Raw genomic sequence first — 22,775 nt, 5'->3', positions numbered from 1 at the left:
ACTTTCTTAGTTCTTCTTCTTCTTCCTCTCTCTCTTCTCTCTCTCTCTCTCTCTCTCTCTCTCTCTCTCTCCTTTCTGTCTGGGTTTGCATTAGCGCATTCATTATGTTATGACCTGCATAATATGTAAATCTGTCCCGCCTGTGCCTACATTTTTAGGTGCACATTCAACACATCAAAGACTCACGATGACGTGAACGATTCACAAGACAGAAGACGAAAAGAAAAAAAACCATGTTTGTGCATCCCTCGGAGCCGATTCCATGGTTCCACAGTTCCATCAAGTTTTTGTTGCTAGCCATTGTGACATTTTAACTGGATCTCGGGACTGAAAAGATTACCTTAACCTTTCTGGTGGAGTCATAGCTCTCCTGAGGTATTGTTGTTGTTCCTCGGGAGATGATCGTGTTGATAAGGAGCATACATACAGTACCAGAAAAAGGAAGAGGAAAAGAAAAGAAAAATAGACACAACTGCCGAGGTCTTCATATCAAGCTTGGCAACCTAGGCACGTCCCACGGTCCCAAGACGTATTTATTGTAACTTTATCTATCATTATCTATATCAATAATTTTTTCTTTTCAGCTTGTGCCATTGACAAGGTGCCCGTTGGTTCCGTTTTGAACACCGTTGGTCTGGAGACCATCGACGCCCTCTGGTCCGGAAGCTGCTTTCTTCGCTGCCTTGACGCCATTGACAGCTACGCCGTTTCCATTGGCGTGACCATTGCTGCCGTTGGTGGTGGCCTGCTTGGTGTCGTCGTTGATGACATGGATCTTCTTGAGACCTGCGCTGGAACCGTTGGCATGGCCATTGGTACCAGCCGTCGCATCGACTGCCTTGTTGTTCAAAGTGTAGCCCGTGTCACTTGAGTCGACGAATGCCTCGATGCCCAGTCCATTGCGTGGGTATGTCTTGCACATCTCCTTGTGCTTTCGTAGTGCCTCATTCATCTCCGACTGCTCCACATCGTTCAAAAAGACACAGCTTCCCAGTGGGCTGGGAATGGCAGCTCGAAGCTTGCCATCGCGAGTCTTCAGAATGGCAGTGGTAGCCTTGTCGAGTATGTCCTCGTTGAAGTCCTCGTGGTCCATGGAGAGACCGACGCGAGAGAAAAGGTCGAGCAGGCGCTTATAATCCCCGTCGGGGAGGTTACCACGCATGTGTGCGAGGGTGGCCGAGTACGCCATATCGATGGAAATGGCGTGGCCATGGCGAAGTGGTACATCGGGGACCAGCTCGTGAAGTGGTGACCAGCTGTGAGACGAGTTAGTCAATAGGTGAGATTGCATGAAGAGATTACATCAGCCCGAACGTACGTGTGACCGTAAGCAATGACACGATCCAGTCCAATCTCGTGCAGGTTTGGTGTCTCGAGCTTGAGCATCTCATGAATACCTGCTCGGTTGATCTCGTCGCAGGCCTTGGTGACCTCCTCGGTGGCATCATCAGAGCGACCAAAGCCCGTCTTGATAATCTGCTCAGCATACTTGTCCAGCAAGTCGAACGTGGGCAGATGTGCACAAGAAGAGATCTTGATCAGCTCTGCAAAGCCGTTCCGAATCTGTGCCTCTGGCAAAGTGCGGAGGAAGGTGAAGTCTAGAAAGGTGTGGATAGGCGCGTGGTATGCTCCCAGACGGTTCTTGTAGTTGCCGTAGTTCACGGCGACCTTGATCGATACGGACGCATCGATCAGGCCAATGACAGTGGTCGGGATTCTGATGAAGTTGGTGTTTCGACGGTATGCAGCACAAGCGAATCCAGCAACATCGGTGACCAAGCCACCTCCAATGACAAGGACCGGCTCCTAGTTCCACGACGTCAGTATTCTGTACCCTGCTCGCAACACGTTTGTATCTTCACACCTTTCTGTAGATACCGAACTTGGTCATCGAGTCGACAATGCTCAAGAAGGTGTCGATGCTCTTGGCTTTCTCGCCAATCATGGTCTTGTGGACCTGAAGCTCAATCTTGTGGTGATCGAAGTAGCGCTGCATCTGCTCGCCGTAGACATTGAAGATGTTGGTGTCCATGACCGCGAGAGCTCGCCCCCATCGTTCGTAGCACTTTGCAAGATCCGGCTTGCGTGGGTCAAAGACGCTGTCAATGAAAGTAAAATCGTATTCGATCTTCTCGTAGCCCTCGACATGGAAGCCATTGGACGTTTCCGCCACAGTAGCCTTGAGGTCCGACATTCTGGTAGTAAGCTCACGAATGAAAGCGTGAGTGAATTTGAGGAGCTAAAGAAAGAGCTCGACTTTTTTTTTTCTATCAAAAAAGGGATGGGAGATGCTGGTGGAAGCACAAACACAGGGTCGAGGGCCGCAAGTGTTCTTATACTCCCTGCAAGGCTCGCATACTCCCGCTAAAGGCTCGTCAGCAACGGAGTGCTCCATATAAGTTGTGTCGGTAAGGACTAATAGAATCCTGTAGCTGGACGAAAAAGCTGCTTCATCAACAGTAGATCAATGCAGGTCCGTCGCGTCACGCCCGGAAGGCCTAAGCGGAGCCGGTGCAAGTACATTCCTAGCTGCAGGTAAACGACCATGAAGCACTCCCGTCTCAGCCAGTGTGAGCGCAAGGAAACAAGTCCAATACGGCTCGAAGTGGAATGGCGGTACCATTGGGATAAGTGGTGATGTCGTTGAAAGTGTCGCCAATGGCTGACACGGAGGACGTGTTGTGGGTTAGCGAGCCGGCTTGACGCGCTACGAGTGTCGACACGTGCGGGTGAGCTCTCTGTCCCGCCGTGCCATCGCGTATGAGAGGCGTAGGCATTCCCGATCTATATCGTAGATAGTTCTAGTGTAATTCTGCAAGATCTTAGCGTACCGAGAAGTTGCGATATGTCTGTGCTCTGCTCGGAGAAGTCCAGTATCTTCACAGCATTTCACCGAATCACCGCACGATGATCCTTGTGCATCTGTCCATTGAAGACAAAACACACTGAAAGTTGCACATTCGCCCGTGCCTCTCCCTACTTGTCTCTATAGCCCCATGATATTGTGATTATCAATGGACTCGGAGTGGAATGTTCCGGCTAGTGGTCGCTTCACATGTGTGGATCCTGTGGTGACGCAATTGATTTCGTGTGGCTTCATTCACAGACGGCGATAGTTGGCATATAGCGGATACTCCCCTCGGCATCATAGTAGCATCATGAATATTCATGTCGAAGCCCGTGGAGGCTGGTGTGGGTTTTGCTTGGAGTGCATAGGCAACCAGCTGCGAAGTCTTGGCTAGTTTTCCCTGGCATGGCGAATTCTCGTCTGCAGGAATAATTACTAGCAGCCACTAGACCGGCATTCGACTGCTCTCTCGGGAACATCTACTTCCAGGTGATAGTTCTTCAAAGCATGTGCCCCCGCCACGGCCTGAGCTGCGCCATAGTGAGTGGTCGAGCACTATCCGAACAGGACTGTGCACCTTGGACAGACTTCGATTAAATACCTCTGGACGCGGCTTAATGTTAGAGCTTGGTCAGGTGGGGATGGGTTTTGGCACACATGGGTGGCGGCAACATCTTTCCACGCTGCCATGGCATGTTCACTTGAACACGACAAGATACCTACTGATACTGAATTAGATCGTGAAAGTTCAAGCACGTAGTCGATCTGGTCTGTCAACCCGTGGTCTGAGACGCTGCAACTCTGCGAGGTGCGACACCGAACAAGTATTGCGAGATGCTGCGGTGCTGATATTGCACAACTCCAGATCGCGAGATGCCCTCCGACGAGATGGGGTGTATACAGACTTCGACGACCATAGTCTCGCGGACCCGGCCTGGGCATAGACTTCGCTTGTCGGGCTGCCACGCTGCCCATATCGGGCACGAATTCCAGCTTCTCCTGCGGCGCAAATGGTCTTTTTTCCCTGTAGTCACGCGAAATGGTAGGTCTTGCCAAGTGCAGACATCTGCTATGGCGGTGTCGTAGGCGCGTGTGGAGAAAAGTGCATCATCGCGAGAAGTGGGCCTCGTGTGGTCCGCATCCTCTACACCACACGACGCGGAGCAGGCAGCCCGGTCCGTAGGAGTGGGTGGTGGTAGGACACGTCCATCTGTCCGCTGGGTCTGAAATGTTTTGGTATCTTGAGCGGTGAGCACTGTGCAGGCAATCAGCACACCATTTCTCACCCGACGTCCGACGTGATCGCTGTCGCGACAAATTGAGGGCGTGCAACGTGCGAGAATCCACGGGCGCGTGGCCGGAGTGCGGATCCTCTGCGAATATTGCTGTGGGTATGTGGTGTGAGAGCCGTCATGCTATGTAGACTCCATGTTGTGAAGGACTCTAGGTCCATGTAGAGGAGAGTAGGAAATGGCTTCACGACGCACGTGCGTCGTGTTTACTGTTGTATCAATATTGACCGTAACAAACAATGCTACACACGGCAAGGGTTCGCTTAGGGTCAGTCAACAATGTACGACGACTGTATACCAGCGTTCTTAAAACGATGAAAGGAAGTTCTCGGTGGTACAGCATTGCTTGAAAAGTTTGAACCCGAAATATGGAGATGGTGCATGGTGGTAAGAGAATATATCAATTAGCACATTCCCTAAAACACCCACATTTCAAACATGATGGTCATACCGTCATACCCTCTACACATGTACAGCAGATGGCACCCTTCCGCTGTCTCTGAACCGAGATCGTGATACAAATTTCACAGGTACGCACATGCCTCAGTCGAGCAGGTGGCCAGTGGCACAGGAGCTTCACGAGATGCTTCTCTTACAGACCTACATGTACCTATACACTAACACATCCTACAGCCAAAAATACGTATATCCCAGGCCGACGTCTCCTTCGTTTGATCGCTCCGCCGTCGATTGTCAATGACAACGTACAATCAGGCTCGCTTTACTATCACAAGCATGTAAACAATCCCGCATATACATGTACGCGACAAAATGGGTCACGATTCCATATCACGGTAGCTCGGAGCCATATTGACTCAGGATTCGGGCTGCAGCTTGCGAGCACTGACGAGCATCCAAAACACAACGATGGTTCTGAGGTCGCTTGCTACTGCAGCCGAAACGGCGCTTTGTGCAAGCCATATCCTCAGACTGACATGGCAGCAGACAGTCCGGACGAGTTCCCTTGTTTTCCCTCTCGCAACACCGGTCCATCTATTGAACCATAGCCTCTTTCCCAGCCCTCTCGTGGATGGACGCCACACCATCCGTCCCGGGATCAAGTGCATATTGTAAAAGCCGTGCAAGTCCACCCATCTCAGAATGTCTTGATTCCTCCATTTCCAAGCGCCTCGACAATGGTGCTTTTGCCCCGCATGCTTGAGATACCCTCAGTCTCCCTCAACAATCTAGTCACCTCTTCCACTCCATACACTGTACTACTCATGAACTTCGTTGCCCATCCTTCATTCTTTTTGATTTCGTCGTGTGCGGATATCCAATACTTCGTATCGACCTCTCTTACAATATTGATGCCGCCAGGTGCACCACCACTGATCAGACCACCAAGAATCTTGGGATTGGCTTCCACGTTGAACGCGTGAAACAGCGCGGTGATCGGAACAGCGCCCGGCAACGGTGCGAGGTGGTGGACGATATACGAACGGAGGTTGGCGAAGTCGATTCCGTGAGGGGTGTAGAGGACTGAAAGTACGGCTTCGGCGGGTTGCTGCTGTGTGGGAGAGCCCGGCGCGTGAGGCTTGTTATTGAAGCTGGTGCTTGCCGGATGGCGGGCATCGATGGTGTTCGACGCGGGGTTCGCGCTGGTTGGCAAGGACAGCGAACGCAAAGAAATTCTCTTTGATATGCCAAAGTGACTGCTGATGGATGGCTTCTTACGAATGGTCTTGGACGATGTTTTAGTTGTGCCAGAATGAGCCGACATAGAGAGATCACCTATCTTGATGGCATTATCCTCGACTGTGGTGAGCGCTGTACCAGGGGGACGGTAGGTGATGCCAATGGCATTGTGTAAACGCGCCAAGTCGCCCTTGGTAGTGACATTCGTTATTGTGATCTCGCCCACAGCCGTAGAGGGAGGGTGCGGCTCGATGGGAATACGGACGAACGCAGCAGCCCCTTTGGAAGTGCAGTATGTAGGTATCTCCTCTATTATGCTAGGATCGTCAAAGTGCTTCCAGTCGCGGATTTTGAACGCGGCCTTTGGTGTTGCGAAGATCTTCGTCTTCGTACTCTTGTCCAACGAGCACAGCGTTTCTCGATGGCAGTGATCTGGCTTGTCCTGGCTGATCACAACTACATCGATCTCGTCTTTCAACTCCCGCAGTGATCGGATGGCGGATGGCTCGCTGTGATATGTTGTTGCGAACTTGGGGTGGAAGACTGAGCTCGCGCCGTCGAGCCATGGATCGACGAGAATACTGAAACTCCCCGGAAACTTGCCCTCGAGCGTTTGGGCCGCACATGATGGCCTGAAGGTTAGGAGAAAGCAACTGTCGGCATTCAGCTGGTGGACGGTCAACGACATGCCGCCGTCCGACTGGCTATCGTAGAGTATGTCGTCAAGAATGGAGGCTATGGTGTCCGATCTTGCTGGTCATCTTACTGGAGTCGTCAGGGCGGAAGGTATGGCAGCATGATCATTGATTAGCAGGAATGCACATCGCCGGCGACGTCGTCAACTCTGATGTCTGTAACGGGGCCAGTCAAACCTGAAGATGCTGTTGCGGAGGTTGAATCGCAACAGCGCGAAAGGTAGAAGAAGCGCAGCTGACGAGGCTGCTTCTCCAACCTGGTGACCTCCAGATGGTAGATGCTTCCATCGTCGACCCCAGTAGTCATCCGGAGCGGCGGAGACAATGCAGGACGGTGAGCTTGGCAGTGAGTGTCAGTTGGCTATGCCGCTGTGGAAGGCAAGATGAGGCGTGGAGGATGGAGACATGCATGTCCAGCCGAAGAACGAAGTCGAATCGCGTGGAGGCCCTGGAGGGGGAACTGTAAGCGGAGCATTCTCGGGGAAGCTGAGAACGGGCCCTCTGTTAGTGCCTCAGGCAGGAAACCTGCACCTACACTGTACTTTGTACCACTTCTACCATACATGTACCTAGATACATGTAGTTCACCTGTGCGTCCATACCTAAGGCCTCAAAATACCCACATCAGCGCAATACATAAGATTATCTATGTAAATGTAGACAAAGCATCACTTGATTCCCGTCAAGATTGGATCATGCGACTTTCAGGTTGTGTTCCAATTCAGGTACAAAATATATTAGTCATCTAGCACATGCATTTGCGCCCCTCAGTGGCTCTGAACGGTCGTGGCGGGAAAGGAGGATCCAATGGTCCATCAGGTGTGAAACTGTGAAAGCCAGTCATGATTAATACATGTACATAAATTGACATGCAGACTGGCCAGCGGGGGCTTTCTTTCGCATCGTTGTCATTTCGATAACATCATCATCGCCATCACCATCATCATCTCGTTATCATCACCAACATCGCCTTCATCATCATCATTATCATCATCATTGCGAATTCATCAGACTCATCGATTCCTCGCCATTCTCACTGTATACTCAGTACCTCTATTCTGCACAGGCTCGACGGCGGATAGCCGCAATCGGGAATTCGAGTCTCGATTCTCAGCGATTTGGCTTCTGATCATGTCTGGCCCATCCTTTCTGCAAGGTTCCGGCGCCGCCTGCTTGCGTGCGCAATCCTTTCTGCCTTTGCGCGCAGGAGGGTAGGTCGGTAGGTGCAAGTGTTTTTCAACACAGCGAGGTCGGCGCGATAGCGACGAATTCTTTGCCGCAGGTCGGCGCTCAACCGTATTACCGTGCAGCGCGCGCAGTGCTGTCGGCATTGTTGATGACCTGAGCGTCGTTGATGAATTGATGCCGACCAACCACCTCTCTTTGTCCACACGCTCGGCTTTACCCGGATTAGAACTAGCACCATTGGACGACGGGTGATTCGCTTCTTCTTCCCGCTTCCCCCCCTCTTCTATCGCGAGTCTGAGCTGCCCCTCACACAATAATCCACGCACGAGCAGCCCACCCGCAGCTAATTATCGAGCCTACCGAAAAAGCTCTGTTTGCATCCCCTCACACCACGAGAGACCACGGCCGTGAAGAGAGTCAGACAGAGAGAGCCCACACAGAGAGAGAGAGACCTATTGATATCAAGCTCCACAACCACAGCTTCCGACCACGACCAGGACCTTGCACCTGTCACCTGTGACCTGCCTGCCTGCCTTTTGGGCCTCGATCCGCGAAGCTCTGAAACCGCATTCATCATCGAAGCTCTTCTGTAGCTTTGCGCTGCCCACTGCCCACTGCCCACTGCCTGCGCTGAGAATCTCCGTGCGGCAGTGAGTGAGTGAGCGAGTGCGCACTGCAGTCAGTGAGCCGCAAGCAGGCACTCTCTCTCTGTTGCTACATACTAGCCAGGACAGCAACGCGGAAGGGTGTGCTCGAGCTACCTCTTACTGCGTACCTCCAGTGCGTGCCTGCCTGCCTGCGTGCCTGTCTGCTTGCTTGCTTGCACCTGCTTCTGCTCTGTCGCTACGACCGAAGGAAAGCGCGCGTCTACCCACCGTACCTACCGTACCTACCGTACCTACCGTACCTACCTACCTACCTACCTACCTACCTGACGCCCGCCCGCCTGCCCTCCTTCCCTACCTCCCCTCCCCTACCCCAAGCTCTCGAAAGCTCGGAGCACCGTCTCTATTCCTGATACAGCTAGAATATTGAGCAGCAGCGCGGCCAAGGACGACCTCGGGACTGGACGTGTGAGGGAGCGGACCCGACAGCTACCTCACATAGCTTGTTCAGTGAGCTCACGACAGCTTCAGCTCGTCGACCAGCCAGATTCAGTGCCAGGGTGCCCGCATTACAATGCCTCCTCGAACTCATCTCACCTCTCAGTTCGCCGTCTCGGCCACTGGTGAGAATGAAGTGGTGTGTCCGCTGCGCAACCAGGACTCGTCCGCGTGTCGGAAGCGATGTCTCGGCGTAAGTAGCACTCCCTCCTCCCTCGTCCTCCACCACCACCACCACCACCTTCAATGGTGGCAGCGACGACGGCGACACATGGCCCCTCCCTTCGAACTCCCACCACGTCGCCGTCGGGCCATGGCGAAACCTCAATGCGTACCGTATGGCATACTGACACCACGGCGCCGCACAGGAGAAGAAGTACCGCTCGATGCAAGAGCACATCCGCCGCGCCCACCCCGAGTACTACATCCCGAAGCTGCCTGCCACGAAGGAGTCTTTCGAGTTGATGATCACCTCCCCACCTCACGAACGACCCGCCGTAGATCCCAACCACGCCAATCACCACCACAGCCATAGTCACTCGTCGCACAGCAATAACAACAATAACAACAACAATAACAACACTCAGATACAACAGCACTCGGATCTGTCAGGTCTGTCACCCGCCTTCCACTTTGACTCGCGCGGGCTAGGCTCATCCTTGGAAGGATACCATCACTCTCTCGTCGACCAGCATGATGGCGGCTACTATACGAACGACGACCCTCATGCGCTCGCGCTGTACAATGGTATGCAGGCCGAGCAGCGCTCGTCTGACGAGTATCGCCGAGGGTCGCTCATTCCGGCCGCGTCTGCTGCCGCCGCACTGGCGCAGTTGCACTACCACCGGCCAGACTCAGACTCGGGCTGGGGAGAGAACAACAACATGCAGGTGAATTTCCCTGTCCTTGCTGACTCGCCTGTTACTGAGGCCGATGTTCTTCAGAATTACTTCAACGACGCCAACCATGACTACAAGAACAATCAAATGCATGTGGATCCCGCTCTGCAAGACACGGGTTTCATGCATGACCAGTCCTACAACGTGGGTGCACAGCAAGACCAGCAGGGCTTGCTGCCCAGTAATCTCGCACGGTCGCCGCCAGACCGGTCGACCACTCTTCCGCCTCTGCAACGAAGTCTGTCTAGGTCTGGTGGCATAGGCAGGCCGCGAAAGTCTAGCCTCACCAGCGCCAGAATCAGCAAGCATGAACGCAAGAGATCAAAGGACGCGCTGGGTAAGGACAATCGGAGCGGCTCCAAGGCCTTCTTTGCTAATGCATTGGCTGCAGGCCAACTTCATCCTGGCCGTCGTTGGGAAGATCTGATTGAGGCTGCAGCCTCGGCGACAGAAGAGGAGGGCTCACGCGATCTTACGCCGGTACGTGGACACACATTGTTCATGCCATACCCCCGGAGCGTTTGCTCCAGCAAAGCTTCCTCTGCGTATGTTGCGTCATAATCGGTACTGATCTGGTCGAGCAGGTTCCTGCATCACCCTACCAATCGCCGCAAGTGAATTCTCGCACCTCGCTGCCGCCATTCGCTCTAGGATCGCAGTTCCAGTCCTTTCAAGCGTCACCACTGAACCGAGCCTTGACGCCACCGGCTCCAGACCATACTGGACTCGATCTTCAGACTTTCCCTTCTGTGGATAGCAGCCTCAGCAGTAACCTTAGTCACAGTCACGCACATCACAACAGCGCCGATTCTGGATCACAATTTCACATTATGAATCCTTCGTCGATTGACTCGACATCCTCGCCAATGTTTAACGCAAACAAGACTGACGGCGGCATACATGCCAGCTACTGCTCAGCTTGTCGACGGCCGGCCAATATCAATGAGATGTTTGGCTGCTCAGGCTGCATGGGTCCGCTATGTGGCGCCTGCACTGATGCTCTCGTTAGTAGCCAGAGCCAAGGCCGACCTGTCAAGTGCCCTCGCTGCCACGCATCGGACTCAAGTTTCAAACCATTCCAGTTCGAGTTCGCGTAGCAGGGAGAGCTCCCCTTGCCCATTGATTTCACGATCATGAGCGAGGCGCGAGCTGCGAGGAAAAGACTGGATAAACGTATTTGTCCCACAAATGGGAGACTCGACGAGAAGATTGGCACCCTTCCTCGTTCGACAACGCGAACCCCAATCGCGTTGAAGGGACTTCCCACCCCACTGACCAGGCCTGTCTCTTCAACATTTGGCCCACGGCTCGGCGAGCCGTTCAATTTCGCAACGAAACCAGAGAAGCTTGATTCCACATTCAAGCTTGACCATGAACAAGATGCCCTGGACGACATGTTCCTACACGAGGGGTCTGCCTTTATGGAGGCAGCAGAACTTGAAAGTTGTCTCAACGAGCACGAAGTGCACACTTCGATAGAGAACGACCTGGACATTACCATGATGATCAGGTCTGATGGCTATGAAGCGGATACGTGACATGGCACACTGCCAAAATGAGTTTCCTTCACGCATGCCACGCACAGGACCGCGCAGCATATACCTGACTTTTCTACCCTGCGTCGAGGCCAAGCCCGACCACAGTGTCGAGAGTTCAGACAACGACACGATCTCTGCAGCAATTATCTTCTACGAGTGCACATTATAGACAAAAAGAGCCGCAAGGCTGACCGTCGTTATCCGGGCATGACGACACGACACGAAATGAAACGAAAAAAAGGGCGGTAACGCGACCCTCGGAGCGGATCCTTTGAGAATGTTCCGAGGCTTTCCTTTACTCCGCGTAAATAGCATGGCGAAGGCGCTGGGGAGTTTGTTGAAGCATGAAAGTCCCGAAAATTAAAACGAAGAGGACAATATCACGAAAAATGATTAAGAAGGATAACCCAAAAGTGGGCCTCACCCACGCAGGCGTTGGTTGGCTCAGGAATCATGATCACGAGGGGAGGCTTGTTATATGAACTGAAAGTTTTTGGGTACATTTCGCCAGCGTGTAGATGGGTTGCTTTTTTGCCGCACAGCAAAGGACTACAGTACCGTTCATGTAGATAGAGCGCGCTTTGGGATCCCTTTGGAGCCTTTGCAGCTTCTGGAACTTCTTCTCTGCTGTATGCACGAGATACCAGGAAGCACGAAATGAATGATGAAAATCGCACCTGGGACCTTCCTGACTCCATCTGAGCTTGGTCTCACGCCCAATGACCATGTTTGCATCATCCACTTTGTCAGACCCGCCCTATACCTATAGGAGGCTAGGTAAGGTAGAAATCCAAGGTAGACTTGAAGGCGGTACGAAGATATATTGCTACCTACCTTACTCATATTGACATTTGGTCGCTGCGGCCTATCAATCTCCTCCTGATGGGTGGGGCCAGTTCTGGTGGGAACATGGAAGATCTTTTTTATATCTTCCAGAAAAGCACTTTATTATACTTTTTTCTGTCAAGTGACTCTGCCTCCGATGAGGTAGGTAGGTAGGTAGACAGGTGGTAGGTGCATTACCTGCATGTACATACCTGACCTGATGCAAACGCATCGCGTAAATTCTTGACGTCAAGTGGGTATCTTTTTGGGGGGCAGTCATTGATTGATTGATACCAGGTAAGGTAACCTGGAAGGTAGGTAGGCAGGTATGTAGCTGTGAAGACATGCTTGGCTTCAGCGTGAGTGAGTACCTAGAACTTACATGTAGTTGGGAAATATGGATATGGCTTGCTGTTCCTTTTGAGCTCTACATATGGTACCCGGGGTAGACTACCTACTACCTACCTCTTCCGCAGTGTTGATGAAGTTCTACCTAGACTCTAGACATGCCATCTGGATTGGACGAGCGATCCGCAGTCAATTAGACTTTTTTTGCGTAGAAAAATTCGTGCACCACTAGGAGCTGAGCCTAGGATGAAGTGGAGGATAGAGGATCGACGGGAGGGCCCCGCATCGTTGGACAAACCGACGAGGGCGACGAACAAAGTAGGCCCACCCGTTTCGCCGAATAATGAATGGCATTGGCACCTCATGGCCTGTACATAGCTGCTGCAAGGTGGATGGAAGCTGTCTCGACGACATGATTTCTCGGACAATCGTTGAAAAAGCAGCAAGGGCCCATCATCACATCCGCCAGCTGTCTCTCTCTCTCTCTCTCTCAACTCTTCTCCGTACCAACAGTCCAACGCCATTCTATCGTACCGCGGGCGTATTTCCGGGAAACCGACGATTTCGCACCTCGAGCAGCCTATAAACATCAGCCCTCCGAGCAGGGACACTGCCACCGCGCCAAACCCGATTATTGCCTATAGCAACAGCTCTGCCTCGTCAGGTACAGGTAGCACTCCTCCTCTCGTGAAGCCGTGGAAATCTTGATTTTCCCTCTCCTCTACCTCACGACTGCCAGCCATCATCCGATATGGTTCCTGGCATTGCTCACACCGACCCGACGTCGCCCGTCAAGGCGGAGATGAAGGCGGAAGTCAAGGCGGAGCAAGCGCTGCTTGACGCCTCCGCCTCCGCCAGCACCGAGTATATTGGACGCCGGCCTTCAACTTCTTCCGGGCGGGACACGAAAAGATTGAGTGAGTAGAGTTTGCTTTCCCTTTGCGGTGTCCGAATTTGTACTTCCCCCCCAATCTGGTCAAGAGCTCAATCCATGCACATTGGTGATTTGCATCGGTCACCTCGGGGTTCGATGGCTGTCAGCACCGCGCCGCCTGATTGGGAAAAAGAAAGTATGTCTGCGGTAGGGAGAGGAGGGGGAGGAAGGAGAGGGCTGTAAACCCTCCACTTTGTTTTTTTCCCAACAATCTCAACTACCGCACCGCACCGCCCACACCACAACCTCCACGCCATATTCCCATCTCCCATCCTCTTCCATCGCCCACTTCCCATCACCGAGCGAGCGTCTTCTCCTTCGCAACAGACGACTCGGTTGACGACGGCCACCGCACCCTTCGACTCGCGCATCGACGCCGCATCGACGCATCGCACCTTTCAACAAGGACGCTGCTCCTCACCGTAGCATGGCTAACCAGATGCCCACCCCCACAGGACCGCAGACGCAGTCTTTGCCTCCTCCCGCGCTGCCGCGGCTCGTCGCTGAGCAAGCGCACCCCATACCCTCGTCCGATAAAGACACCAAGCGCCTCATCGTCGTGCTGTCCAACGCGAGTCTCGAGACATACAAAGCTGCACACGGCGGCAGAAATGGCACCAAAGATGACAAGTACTCGTTGCTCAACAGCGACGAGCACATTGGCATCATGCGCAAGATGAACCGCGACATCAGCGATGCCCGCCCCGACATCACCCATCAGGTATGTCGCTCTACACGTGTGTGAAGCTACCAACCCATTAATCCAACATTAATGGCTGGTATCAGTGCCTACTCACTCTGCTCGACTCGCCTGTCAACAAGGCTGGCAAGCTGCAGATCTACATTCATACCGCCAAAGGCGTGCTGATCGAGGTCTCACCGACGGTGCGCATCCCGCGTACCTTTAAGCGATTTGCTGGTCTCATGGTGCAGCTGTTGCACAAGCTGTCCATCAGGAGCACGACGTCGCAGGAGAAGCTGCTCAAGGTCATCAAGAATCCCATCACCGATCACCTTCCCCCCAATTGCCGCAAGGTCACGCTCTCGTTCGATGCCGAGGTGGTGCGCGTGCGTGATTACATTGGCGGCCTGGCGCCCAACGAGAGCATCTGCATCTTCATTGGTGCCATGGCGAAGGGCAATGATACATTCGCCGACGAGTACAAGGATGACTCGATCAGTATTTCCAACTACTCGCTTTCGGCCAGTGTGGCCTGCAGCAAGTTCTGTCACGCTGCAGAGGATTGCTGGGACATTATCTAGAGATGGATCGAGCCGACCGCAGCACCGGACACGACGGGCGAGTACAAGACGAAGTAGGCAATCATGCACGACGCACTCATGGCAAGTATCGAGATTCCGCCGCTTCTACCCATCGCCATGATACCAACATCGTGAGCATGACAAGTGTGCTGGAAGGCTGTTTGGTGGGGGGTTTTGGCTGTACGGTGGATCACAACATCACCGCGGGCAACTCTCTCTCTCTCTCTTCGACATTCTCCCGGGTGACCTTGGATGAGCTTTGGGGCTACATTGGGTGCCTCACAATGAATGACCTGGTAGCCACAGCGAATTGGGTACACACAAATGCTGGTGGAGGTAGTCCTGATCCATTGCATGTACTGTATGATAGATAACAAAGGAAAATGAAAATATGGACACCACTTTTGGCCAGCGTACGGTCTCTCATGCATGGTACCTTGTCTACATTATCTGTTTTCTTCGATGAGGACATTTTTCCAAGAAATTTGATCTCAGCCTTCTCAGGCAGGAAGGTATCTTATTACCTTACGCAGACAGCGCCTATGTTTTTCTTCTTTTCTTTTCTATCTCCCTCTCTCCCTCTCTCTTACGGTCTCACCAGGCAGGTACCTAGCTATCAGTATCAGTATCAGTATCATCGATATCATTCCCTTTCATTGATATCGACATCGACAGTCGTATATAGTAGTCGAACACGATAGATAGTCGGACAGTGGGATCGTGTTGGACAGTCGTACCAGTCGTACAGTCGGACTTAGATGGATTGATACCTAAGATGGATACCTAGATACCTATATTGATAGATTAATACAAGTTCTTTTTTTCCATTTCCATTTCCATTTCCATTTCCAATCCCATTTCCAATTCCATTTCCATTTTCCATGTCCATTTCCATTTTCTTTTTGCATTTTCTTTTTGCACTTTATTTTTCTAACAGTTTAGTTTTCTACACTTTTTTCGTATTTTGGTTCTTTCCTTCCTTCCTTCCTTCCTTCCTTTCCTCTTCCTTTCCCTCCATACCTATCTCCTTGATGCATACATACATCCATATAAATCAAGATACCTACCTACCTACCTACCTACCAACTTCCTAACCTTGTAACTGTATTCCATTTTTTTTCTAGGAAATATTTTCAATAATATAGTCACATACTCTCTCATAGTCCATAGACTTATGAAAGCATCAAAAGCAATGAAAAACTCCAACCCCTAGCTCTGTTCTGCCCTACCCTGCCTTGATCTGCTCTACCCTGCCTTTCCCGCCTTGTCTATACCCTGCTTTTACCCCTGACATGTGGATGTTAAGGTAGGTACAGTACCTTTAACCTAACCTTAGGTAACCTAACTTACTGTACCTACTGTAAGGAGTGTAAGCCTGAGTAAGGGAAGGGAAGGGATGTTATGACATTGACGGGTATGTTGTGTTATGGTATGTTCTGGTTCTACCTTCTGCAGACAGACCTCTACAGACCTCTACAGATACAGTAGGTAGGTAAGTGTGCATGGCATAGACATGTATGCAGTACATGACTCGTGAGTTGGTGAGGTCTGTTGGTCAACTCCTCTATTAATTAATTCCCTCAAATCTTCAAATCTTCAAATACCTAGATACCTTCCTGTTCAGTGTTGGTTTAGTAACTTTAGCTTTTTTTTTATCAAATTTCAATTTTCGCCCTGTTGTTGGTTTTTTTTTGGTGTTGGTTGGTTTTTTTGGTTGGTGATTTTTTGTGTTTCCTCGTCCTCGTCATGGTGTTGTGTTGTGTTGGTGACTTTGGTAAACGAAATTGTGCGTGTAGGTAGGTACCTTGGGTACTGTTGGTTGGTTGGTTTGGTTGGTTGGTGGACGCGATCGGGGAGTTTTGGTGATGTTGGTACATACATGTGCTTAGAGGGAAGGGGGAAAGGGGAGAGGTTGGAATCTCAGTGGGTGGGTTGGTTTGGGGAGGGATTGAGGCGAGGCGGATCGGTCTCCAGCAGGTCGTGGGACTGTACTGGGAGGCCGATGGGTTGAAGTAGTAAAGTCGTATTCAGAACAATGCAGACAAAGGAAAAAAGAAAATAGGTTTAAACAAGTTCCCTCATATGCTGTGCAAAACTGCGCTGCTCATTAACGAGACCGAGCTGTCACTAATTACAATGCGCCTCTCCGTTGTTTACAATAATAAAATGTCCGACTGTATTAGCTCACCAAGTCGGTGCCATAGTGTTGCCAACTCAGATCGTGATCAAGAAATGAAAACTGTCCGCCTCGGGGTCCCGTAGCAGGCAGCACCTCTAATAGTCGTCCACCACCGTGTCTCTCATTAACCGCCCCCCTGAAGAGTAGTATGGGGGCAAAGCCATGTCCAGGTGAATTAAAACTGGTTGCTTGCTTACAAGGCAACCAATTGGCAGATGGAGCCAATGGAGATGAGGGTGAGGCCATCGCCGCCAGTGGTTGTCGTAGGGCAGCAGGCAACGTTGGCGCTACCACACTCGCCACCAACTGTGAGGGGAAAGCCAAGTCAGATACAAGCTCACTGAGAATGACGGGGTTGCGCAATCAATGGGGACTTACTTTCAGCCAGAGGCGAGCAGTTACCACCGAGGAGAGGTCCAAGGAGGCCAGTGCCGACGCTGGTGGATTCACCGTTGCAGCAGGCGTTGGTCTGCTCGACGGAGCACGAGCCAGGAGTCGAGGATGGGTCGTCGGTTGGCTCGTCGGTAGGAGGCTGGACCTTTGGTGGGCCGACGTAGCCTGGCTGGTAACCAGTTGGGGGGAACTTGGGTGGGCCAGGTGGTGGGACGGGGCCAGATGGTGGTGGTGGGTAGACTGGGGAACCAGGTGGTGGGACGACAGTTGGTGGGTAGGTTGGCGACCATGGCTGAGGTGGTGGGATGGCGTGTGGTGGGTAGTTTGGCACCGGGCTGCTTGGTGGTGGGGGGGTCATGCTCGAACCGTAGCCAGCTGGAGCATAGTCGCGCTTCTCCTCAGAGATAGGAGTGGCGTTGGAGAGGACAGCAGTGGCAATGAATGCCAAGATCGTGGAGGTCTTCATTTTGACTGAGAGGGGGGGTTCGAAAACGAATGTGGTGTGTTTATTAAACGAATGTAAAGAGTTGGATGTGGAGGAACCTGTTGGTCGAAGAGGCGATTGACAGTTTGCTGATGAGAAGAAAGTGTGAAGAGCAGAGGAGACAGTCTTATATAGGACATCTTCCCACTGATCTGCCTCTGCGAGGGACGAGGCTGGGTATGTGCCAAGGAGATTGTCTTCCTCACGAGGCCTGTTCATTCGAGAGCGCAATTGAACTCTGGTGGGGAGAGTGTACGCAGCCAGCCCCGGCCCAGTTGATGGCGGATTCCTTGTCGGCGTGCAGATTGTGAGATTGAGGTACACAAACCTTCGTTATGATGAGTGCGGGTCAGTGCTTCTCCAGCGCAGCTCCGTGCCCGTCGTCCGTCGGTGCCATACTGCCAGTAGGTTGCGTATGGTAGACTCGTGGTCTGGGAAGTATCATTCACACACACTCTCTCTCCCCCAGAGCGATGCCCGAACGGGAAGTATACCAGCTATACAGCTGAGTCTACCGCAACACTCCTCGCTTCGAGGTGTGTGTGTCTTTCCCTCGCATTCTTACTGGTCCACCACCACCACCAAAGGTACATGACATGGCTGGGGCGAACAATACTGTACCTCACCGATCGGGTGTTCGGTGCCGTCATCGTCATGGCCCACGTCCCGACCCATAGCATATCATCTCGTACCAACAGCAATGATGGTTCTACCTGGAAGGGCAATACGACGTCGCCCCATTGGGCGACATTATGATTTCTTGGCCTTGCAGAGAATGAATGAATGAATCGAATCGAGTGCTGCCGGGCGAATATGCTGCCGAAGTCGAAACTTTGAATCTCCTGACAGGTGTCCCCCCCCCCCTCCTCCCCCATGCGGACCATTCGTATCGGCATCAGCAATATGTAAGTATGATCATGCATACCCATTGTCCATATGGTGCGGCCTGGTGCTAGAAAGCCTCGAATAATCATCATCATTATCATCAGACAAAACGAAACCACGAGTGCTCGGACTCACCCTTCCGTGCCATGACTTGTTGCCCGGCCCCTTCGGCGTGAAGACGACAGGGAAATGTAGGGTAGGTCTTTGATGCCGGAGCGCAGACAGCGCCGCGGAATAGTTTCAATCAGGCCCGAATGTGAAGAGACAAACAAGCCATGATCACAATAACAACAACAATGATCCTTCACCATGCGATATGAGAGACTCATTTCGCGGGTCATGCAAGGTACGGCCAGGGCAAAAAAGTGCATCTGGCGGGCAAAGTGATGTTGGGAAATGCCTGACAAGTGAGGTGACATGGAGAGGGAGCTACTGGAACTGGCTTCCGGCATGCTCGTTGTCTGGGGACGTTTGGCAATTGGCACATGTCTGTCGATCACCAAAAGCGGATCCATCGCGGCCGACGGCTCGTGCCTTTTTTTTCTTCTGTTTTCTGTTTTCTCTTTTTTCTTTGGGGGATGGGGGACCAGGATACCGCCCGTCACCCCCAAAGTCTATACCGTCAATCGTCGTGTTCGAAAGCTTGTTGGTATTGGAGCTGATGCGCAGCCCCCTAGCCCTCCGGAAGACGGGACACTGCCCATCGTATTCGGCGGGCTTCGCCGGGCGGGGCGGATCAGGATAGGAGGTAGCCTGGTAGGTGAACAGGAGAGAAAAATGCACCGGAACACATAAGACAAGATGGGACAAGACCGAACAGGAGCAGGGAAACAGTCGAAACAGTCAAAACACATAGAGGACAGGACATAGCTCCTATGAAAAGACCAGCCAAGACGGGATATGACACAGGACAGGAGAGGAGAGGACAGGACAAGCGCTGCCGCCTCCGCTATCACACTCATCACATTCTACCTTTAGAACACAACACTGTGCAGATGACGTCCAGAGAGTAATTAGTGCCCTCTCTCGTCAGGGTGTCTGTTGCAACGGAGAACATTGAGAGTCATGATTTTATGATTGATAATGACAGGCTAAAACTACGCATCCGCATCCACCGTCCAGGGTGGTTGGTGATGATTGAGCGCTTCGCGAATCGCGGTAAATGTATCCAAAATGATTGATGATTGATGATATTACCTCCAGCCTCCATCCTTCGGGTAGTCATTTACTACATAGATCGTCACGGCAGTTGACAATGACATGTTATCCTCATGGTCATTGCTAAACGAAGCCCTAGCCCATCATCATATGCTCTCTCCTATCTCACCGCCCAGCGTTGCAGCGGGCCATCGCACATGAATATTCCCAGTCATGGTTTGATTTGAATGAAAAAAATGCACAGAGTGGCAAAAATATGGAGAAAATGGATGATGGAACCAGGGTATGGCAAATGCTTCCAATCTGCCTTTTGCGTTTTTTCTCTTCAATACGATATGATTGATAACCTTACCTTACCTTACCTGACCTTCCTTTTGATGACCTTCTTCGACCAACAGTAGCCATCGTTTTCGGAACGTTGGTTCGGGGTCCTTGTTTGGACGGTCTACCTTTTTACGGTATCTACTCTACACAATCTCGGGAGCCGCATGCACGGAGCATTTTTTTTTTTAAACTTATTGTAGTATTTTATACTCGTGCCATTTCGGCGTTTGTAAATTGCACTCGACTAGCCATGGGCGAAAAAAAACTCGTGTGAGAAACGGCCTCTCATCATCATTTTCAATTCTTCATCATCAATCTCGCATTCTCGACTGCGTTGCCTTTTTTGTACCTGGAGACTGGAGTGCCTTGCCTGAGCCCGGTGCCACGCGGACCCTGAGCCTGAGCCTGAGCCTGAGCATGAGGCTGAGTCTGAGCCTGAGTCTGAGCCAGAGTTCGAGCCAGAGCCACCGAATACAATGAGGCGCGACATCTTCCACCACAGCCCCAGCCTTCAACCCGATCATCACCTTTTGATTCCTCCTCCGACTGACTACCTAACCTACACACTCTCCTCTTCCCCAAAGACATCCACGCCCATCGTCTTCCAGAGGTAACAAGTTTCAGCTTACCTCCCTCTTTCGGGAATTTACTCCAGCAGCAGCAGCAGCAGCAAGCTCATATCCTTTCCTCTTACACACCCGAAGAAACCCGTTTAAAGCCCTACATTTGTTCGAGAAATCGTGCTCTCTTGCATACATACGCATATGCATTTCCTTCCATATATGATGAAACCCTCCAGAAGCTTTCCCGCAGCCTGTCAGTCACCACCAGTACCACGCCGCCCGTTTTACCCTCGCCAGAAGCTTTTTTTCTTATCGAGAGAGACAAAGTTGGCACGTTTTGCTGCTTGCTTGCTTGCTATTTCTGGCGAAAAGTGTATCTGAAACACACACGTTACCTTGAGGTACTCATCCACCTATCCACCCACCAAACGCCTCGGGGATGGAAGAGGAGGGAAGGGATAATAATAAACGTGGAAAAGAGCTTTTGTTTTTTTCGATCGAGAAGTTTAGATGTCTCTCTGGATAAAAAGACTGAGTGGCACGGTATAAGTTTATGGGCTGGTTTCTTTTTCTTTTTTCTCCTTTTCTTTCTTTCTTACACGCATACAGACATGCAGACATGCACCTCTCGATTACCTTACATACGCATCTCCCTCGAGAGAGAGAGATTATTGCTCACGTTTGCACGGCAGGGCCAATGGAGACTAGCCTCGTCGCGAGGAGAGTGAAATCGAGATTATGCGCGCTAAGCCGTCTATAGAGAGAGTGTGTGAAGACGACGATGAACGAGGACGTTATCAGCGTTTGGACTGGCCTTGACAGAAGGGTTCCTAGACCAGCTATCAGACAGACATGTTCTATTTGAGGGCGGAATATCCTGGGGATGTCGACGACGACGAAAAAAGAAAAAAAAAACGCTGTGCAGACAGCATGATCGATTCTTTACAGTTGGTCGGCAATTTGTTGTGCGGAGACGATGTGAACGTGGGAAGCGAGAGGGCGTGTCGTCTCCAATTGAACAGCAGACCTACAACACATGACCCAACTTAGGGGCGCGCTCCAACTGCATCATGTAGGTGTCGGCACGGTACAGCACTTTGCCTAGGCGGTATCATTGTGTCTTTCCTTTCTGGCTGAATCGCACGAGAACATGAATGCTGATGATGACACTGGTGGTAGATGAACATGGCCTGGTGATTATAGGTAAAACATAACCTGAGCTGCCTCCGCAGATGGGAAACAAGTCCCCTTGCTCCTCTCATCCATCATCATCATTGTCATCATATATATCGTTGCTCGTACTGACTGTACCACAGCTCGCTCACTCAGTACGCGAAAGCCAGAATCGACTCATCGTTACTCTGCCTAATCTTGCGGTTAGTCCTCTGCAACCAAACCCGCATCACCCACGCCGCAGAAGCGCACAACAACGAGAAACCCGCCGAAGCACCCATAGCAATCGCATATCGCGGCTCATCATATTCCGGCCAGAGGTAAGGTGTCCAGACAAACGAAGCATTAGCAATAGTATTAACAATCGCCAACGAAGAAGCCTTTTTTTCCTTAGTCTGTCCACACGTCGCGCTCACCCATCCCAAAATGATCGAATTGACCGCGTAAGTACCAATGGAAAAGACAATCATCCCGAAATATCGCACTCCAGTATTCAGCGTCGCAGCACAGAGCACAAAGCCGAAAATCGCTATCGATTTGGCTACCGTAATATGCCACGTACGTTCGTTGAATTTTCCCGAACTGTACGAATACGCAATCGACAAAAACCCCGCAATCAAATACGGAGGACAAGTCAACACCAGCGTAATCGTCCGATTAAACCCCAACGTCTTGACGGCAGTCGGGAAGAAATTTTTGAATCCGTTTGCGGCCAAATGCATGTGTTGCATGAAAGCGAAGAGCCACAATTTGGGATCCGAAGCTGCCGTTTTTAAACCTTTCCATACCGAGACGTTGAGTTTTTTGGCTCCGACTTGGTCGCCTTGCACGCGGCTGTTGGCGAGAAGACGCTCTTCGGGTGTGAGCCAGCGGGTTACGAGGGGGTCGTCCGGGAGGATGAAGGCTGCTCCCAGGGCGACGAGGCCGGTTGCTGCGCCTTGGATGATGAAGAGCCATTGCCATGCTGCTAGGTTTGCATATCTGGAAGAGAGAGTTAGAAAAAGAAAAAAATAAAAAAAAAAAAAAAAAAAAAAAAAAAAAAAAA

The 22,775-nt window shown here is 51.6% G+C and overlaps 7 protein-coding genes across 7 annotated transcripts in view; 3 read left to right on the top strand and 4 right to left on the bottom strand.

Moving 5' to 3' along the window:
- Positions 1-481: 481 nt before the first annotated feature.
- SEPMUDRAFT_151827 (2-epi-5-epi-valiolone synthase) lies at positions 482-2,424 on the bottom strand. The gene is made up of 3 exons (XM_016907069.1): positions 1,865-2,424; positions 1,319-1,806; positions 482-1,256 (listed from the first exon to the last, which is right to left on the bottom strand). The coding sequence occupies exons 1-3, from the start codon at positions 2,192-2,194 to the stop codon at positions 581-583; spliced, it is 1,494 nt and encodes a 497-aa protein (XP_016757050.1). The 5' UTR covers positions 2,195-2,424; the 3' UTR covers positions 482-580.
- Positions 2,425-4,729: 2,305 nt separating this feature from the next.
- SEPMUDRAFT_151826 (uncharacterized protein) lies at positions 4,730-6,760 on the bottom strand. The gene has a single exon (XM_016907068.1). It carries the CDS (start codon positions 6,464-6,466, stop codon positions 5,237-5,239), a length of 1,230 nt encoding a protein of 409 aa, XP_016757049.1. The 5' UTR covers positions 6,467-6,760; the 3' UTR covers positions 4,730-5,236.
- Positions 6,761-8,069: 1,309 nt separating this feature from the next.
- Positions 8,070-11,873, top strand: SEPMUDRAFT_151825 (uncharacterized protein). Its single transcript, XM_016907067.1, has 6 exons — positions 8,070-8,957; positions 9,133-9,376; positions 9,431-9,654; positions 9,709-10,000; positions 10,055-10,143; positions 10,248-11,873. Exons 1-6 carry the CDS (start codon positions 8,841-8,843, stop codon positions 10,758-10,760), a joined length of 1,479 nt encoding a protein of 492 aa, XP_016757047.1. The 5' UTR covers positions 8,070-8,840; the 3' UTR covers positions 10,761-11,873.
- SEPMUDRAFT_120822 (uncharacterized protein) lies at positions 10,797-11,201 on the top strand (the record flags this gene model as incomplete). The annotated part of the gene is made up of 1 exon (XM_016901636.1): positions 10,797-11,201. One exon carries the CDS (start codon positions 10,797-10,799, stop codon positions 11,199-11,201), a length of 405 nt encoding a protein of 134 aa, XP_016757048.1.
- A 1,731-nt stretch (positions 11,874-13,604) lies between the features above and the next one.
- On the top strand, positions 13,605-14,968 carry SEPMUDRAFT_128501 (nucleolar essential protein 1). The gene is made up of 2 exons (XM_016902217.1): positions 13,605-14,029; positions 14,095-14,968. Exons 1-2 carry the CDS (start codon positions 13,736-13,738, stop codon positions 14,569-14,571), a joined length of 771 nt encoding a protein of 256 aa, XP_016757046.1. The 5' UTR covers positions 13,605-13,735; the 3' UTR covers positions 14,572-14,968.
- Positions 14,969-16,586: 1,618 nt separating this feature from the next.
- Positions 16,587-18,478, bottom strand: SEPMUDRAFT_151820 (uncharacterized protein). The gene is made up of 2 exons (XM_016907066.1): positions 17,129-18,478; positions 16,587-17,056 (listed from the first exon to the last, which is right to left on the bottom strand). Exons 1-2 carry the CDS (start codon positions 17,844-17,846, stop codon positions 16,944-16,946), a joined length of 831 nt encoding a protein of 276 aa, XP_016757045.1. The 5' UTR covers positions 17,847-18,478; the 3' UTR covers positions 16,587-16,943.
- Positions 18,479-21,882: 3,404 nt separating this feature from the next.
- SEPMUDRAFT_52509 (MFS general substrate transporter) overlaps positions 21,883-22,775 on the bottom strand; it is a gene marked incomplete at both ends in the record, with an annotated part of 1,851 nt that continues 958 nt past the window's right edge. The window contains one exon of the mRNA XM_016909231.1: positions 21,883-22,711. Coding sequence (XP_016757044.1) covers positions 21,883-22,711 — 829 coding nt within the window. The remainder of the gene's footprint in view (positions 22,712-22,775) is intronic.

Source organism: Sphaerulina musiva, assembly GCF_000320565.1.
Source record: "Sphaerulina musiva SO2202 unplaced genomic scaffold SEPMUscaffold_11, whole genome shotgun sequence".
NCBI classification, from domain to species: Eukaryota; Fungi; Ascomycota; class Dothideomycetes; order Mycosphaerellales; family Mycosphaerellaceae; genus Sphaerulina; species Sphaerulina musiva.
Note: the sequence above shows the minus strand (reverse complement) of the source record. Positions and strands in the feature narration are given on the sequence as shown.